The 3,413-nt window shown below is 64.1% G+C and overlaps 1 protein-coding gene across 1 annotated transcript; it reads right to left on the reverse strand.

The window, feature by feature from the left end:
• Positions 1-886: 886 nt before the first annotated feature.
• THAP7 (THAP domain containing 7) lies at positions 887-3,055 on the reverse strand (the record flags this gene model as incomplete). The annotated part of the gene is made up of 4 exons (XM_080717630.1): positions 887-1,439; positions 1,604-1,744; positions 2,458-2,613; positions 2,976-3,055. The coding sequence occupies 4 exons, from the start codon at positions 3,053-3,055 to the stop codon at positions 887-889; spliced, it is 930 nt and encodes a 309-aa protein (XP_080573756.1).
• Between the last annotated feature and the right edge of the window lie 358 nt (positions 3,056-3,413).

The following is a 3,413-nucleotide window of genomic DNA, read 5'->3' on the forward strand; positions in this document are numbered from 1 at the left end:
CTTGGGAGGCTGAAACAGGAGGATCACACAGGTTCGAAGCCAGCCTCTGCTACTGAGTCATGCTCTCAGCAACTTAGTGAGACCCTGTTTTCAGATAAAGTATAAAATATGTCTGGGAATATAGCCCAGAGGTAGAAAAGCCCCTGGGTTCCACCCCATTACCAAAAAAAAAAAAAAAAAAAAAAAAAAAAGGCTGAGATTGTACCTCGGAGGTAGAATGCTTCTGGGTTCCATCCCTGGTAACACAACGCACACACACAGAGCCATATGTGCTGGCCCTGGGGTTAAGGAGATTTGTTCCCTGGGATCTGCCTGCGGCCAAGGTCTCCCCACCCTTCCAGGACCCCTTGTCTCTTGCTGGGCCTTACTACCTGTCAGGAGCAGCCCCTGGAGGCCAGTGATCACCACTGCTGCCCCGTTCCTCACGGTGACATTCAGAGGCCAGCCACGCAGAGGGCCAGCCTGAGACCGACAGGAACGAAAGCTAGTTGTGCGCCCGCACAACACTGGGCGTGGACTCCGCTCCGAGTGCTCTCAGGGGGCTGGCCTGTTGAAGTCAAGGCTGCCTCAGGACCCAAGGAATGGTGCCTGGCACTGCCCCAGGTCCCTGCTCACACCACTGAGTCCCGTTGGGGGAACCGTGGCATGGGAGTCACACAGGCGGGTGGCTGCCACCTGTCTGCCAGCGTGGCACTGAGGGTGGGTGGGAACCAGGCTCTCCCAACCTGCAGCTAGTTTGGTCCCCAGGATCTGACCCCTGTTGGCGCTTTGGCACTGTGTGGAACAAGCCCACTAACCCTGGAAAGCCAGACAGCAGGGCCTCCTAGAACCCACTTTATTATGGCGGGTGGTGTGGCAGTCCAGGCCAGCAGCTGGCCCGCCCGCCTCAGGCCACACTGTTGCTTAGCTGCATGGCAAAGTCTTGCACGTGCTCCTTCAGAGTCTGGCGGGCATCCGCCTGTGCCCGCTTCTCCCGCGCCCGTTCCTGCTGCAGCTTGGTGAGCCGCAGCCGCAGCCGCTGCTCCCTCCGCTTGCAGGCCTGCAGCTGGCGCTGAGCCTTGTCCAGGGCGTCGAGGGCCGCTTCAGCCCTCCGCTTCCAAAGGAGGGCGCTGCCAACTTGGTAGCTGTGCTCACTCTGGATGTAGGCTCCGGCCGGCGGGGGCAGGCGCAGCATGTAGGCCGAGGGCGAGACCGGCCGCGGCTCAAGACGGGAGGGCTGCTGCTCTGGGGAGGGCTGCGCACTGCAGCCCGCTTCATCTGCCTGGGCACCCAGCGGACCCAAAAGGTCTGAGAAGGGACTGCCTAGGCCAGGCTCCAGTCTTCCAGCTGGGGAGGCTGGCAACGTGGCAGGGGCGGAGGCCTCTTCCACAGGAAAACAGGTCACATCAGCAGGAGGAGGTGGAGAAAACGGCGTCATGGGCCCTCTGCCTTCAGAGCAGCTGAAAGCGAGAGAGAAAAAAGACTGCTAAGGCCAGACCTCCCCTCACCAGCACACAGGGTGGGTGCGGCAAGGGCCGTCCAGCAAGCCTGCCGGCAGACACCCACAGCCCGGTGCCTCGGCCTTGGGCTGGGAGTGAGCGGACACCCCACCTGCAGCACTTACCGCTTCCTGCATCTCCGGAGCCGGCTGACGTCGGGGGGCCCAGGAGGGTAACTGTGCCCCTTGGTCTTGCTTGTGCGGCGTAACTTGGAGAAAGACTCAAATATGGTGGGGACCGCCCCTTCCTTCAGCCTGTGGTACCCACTGGGGAAAAGTACCCGAGTGAGCTGGAGAACAGGTGTGGCCGCCCTGCGCGTCTGCCCCTGGCCCCAGCACGGGTTCCCCTCACCAGGGCTGTGGGAGGCCCGAAGGCATACTACAGACGGTGACGCGGGACTGCCATGGTGGGCGCGTCCCACCAAGCTCTCCCCTGCAGAACTCCAGGCTTTTTTTTATTTATTATCATTATTTTTTTGCAGTACTGAGGATGAAACCTAGGGGCATTCTGCCTCTGAGCTACACCCCCACACCTGTTTTTTATTCTTTTGAAACAGGACCTCACTGAGTTGCAGAGGGCCTCCCTAAGCAGTAGCTGAGGCTGTCCACAAATGGCATTCTTCCTGTCTCAGCTTCCCAAATGCTGGGATTACAAGCGTGCGCCCCCACGCAGGGCTCCTCGAAGTTTTAAAGTGGGTGGAGAAGCTCCACCAGGGTGCTGGTGATCAACCAGTAAGGACTGGGTGCTGAATCCCGGGAAAGGTGGTTTGTCACAGGTCACTGGCACAGTGATCCTGGCCATCGGGGTTTCCTGAACAGACAGAGGTGGGAAGAGGAAACAGCACCCTTGGAACCAGGGCTACCTAGCGGTCCTCAGCCAGCTGCTGCAAGGGTCTCCTCACCAGTGCCCACAGCTGCCCAGTCTCGAGAACCTCCGACGCCCCTCGCCATGGCCATCGCCGCCTACCAAGGAGGCCCACCTGATTCCCACCAGCTCAAAGCAGTTCTCCTCGAAGTGTTTGGAGCAGAAGTAGATGTATTCAGAGGCGGGGTCCCACAGGCCCTGGCCGCTGGGGTCCAGCCGTTGACAGTTGGCCAGCCACAAGCCTCGCCTCGGGTTGTCCTTCTTGGGCAGTCTGCGGCACAGATCTGTGAGCACCAGGCTGCCCGCGACCCCGGTCACGCGGCTCAAGCCCCCCAGGCAGGAAGAGCCCGCCCTGCCCACGCAGCCCGGAGGCCCCCGGCCCTGCCCGCCTAGCACCACCCGCTCAGGCACCGACGAGGAAACTGAGGCCGCGAGAAGATCAGCGGCGTGCGCAGCGCCCTCCAGCCGCGTGGAGAGGGCGAGGAAAGCCCTGCGGGCGCTGGGTCCTCCTTTTCCGGGCTGGACAGGCCGCCACGGGCCCGGCCCCGCCACCTCCCATTCCCAGGTTCCCGTCCCGCGCCCCGCGGCGCCCCGCGGCGCATGCGCAGGTCCCCGCAGCACGCACGCGCCGACCTGTGGAAGGAGATGCCGCGGTTGCGCGTCTCGCGAGTGTCGCGTGTGCAGCAGCCGGCGGCGGAGCAGTGGCGCGGCATCTGGGGACAGGCGGGAGCCAGTTCGCGGGCGGCTGCCCGGCGCGGAGGGGCTCGGTCCCAGCCGCCACTCCCTCCCGGGGGCCGCGGCCGGGGCTTCCCGTGTCCCAGTCCCGTCCCAACCCGTCCTCTGGACTCCCGGCGGCGGCACTCACGGTCCCGCCATGGCCGCGCCGCACAAGTCTCGCGAGGGGGCGGAGCTGGCCGGAAGCTGGTCCCTGAGGCCGGCAGCCGGAGGCGCTCGGGGGCGGGGCCGGAAGCGGCGGGGCGGGGCCGGAAGTGACGCGGCGCGCACGCGCGCTTCGCCTGGGGGACTGCCGCCTCCGAGGCACGTGGCTGCTTTGTCTGTCGCAGAGATGGC

This window comes from Muscardinus avellanarius (genome assembly GCF_963383645.1).
Source record: "Muscardinus avellanarius genome assembly, chromosome: 21".
NCBI classification, from domain to species: Eukaryota; Metazoa; Chordata; class Mammalia; order Rodentia; family Gliridae; genus Muscardinus; species Muscardinus avellanarius.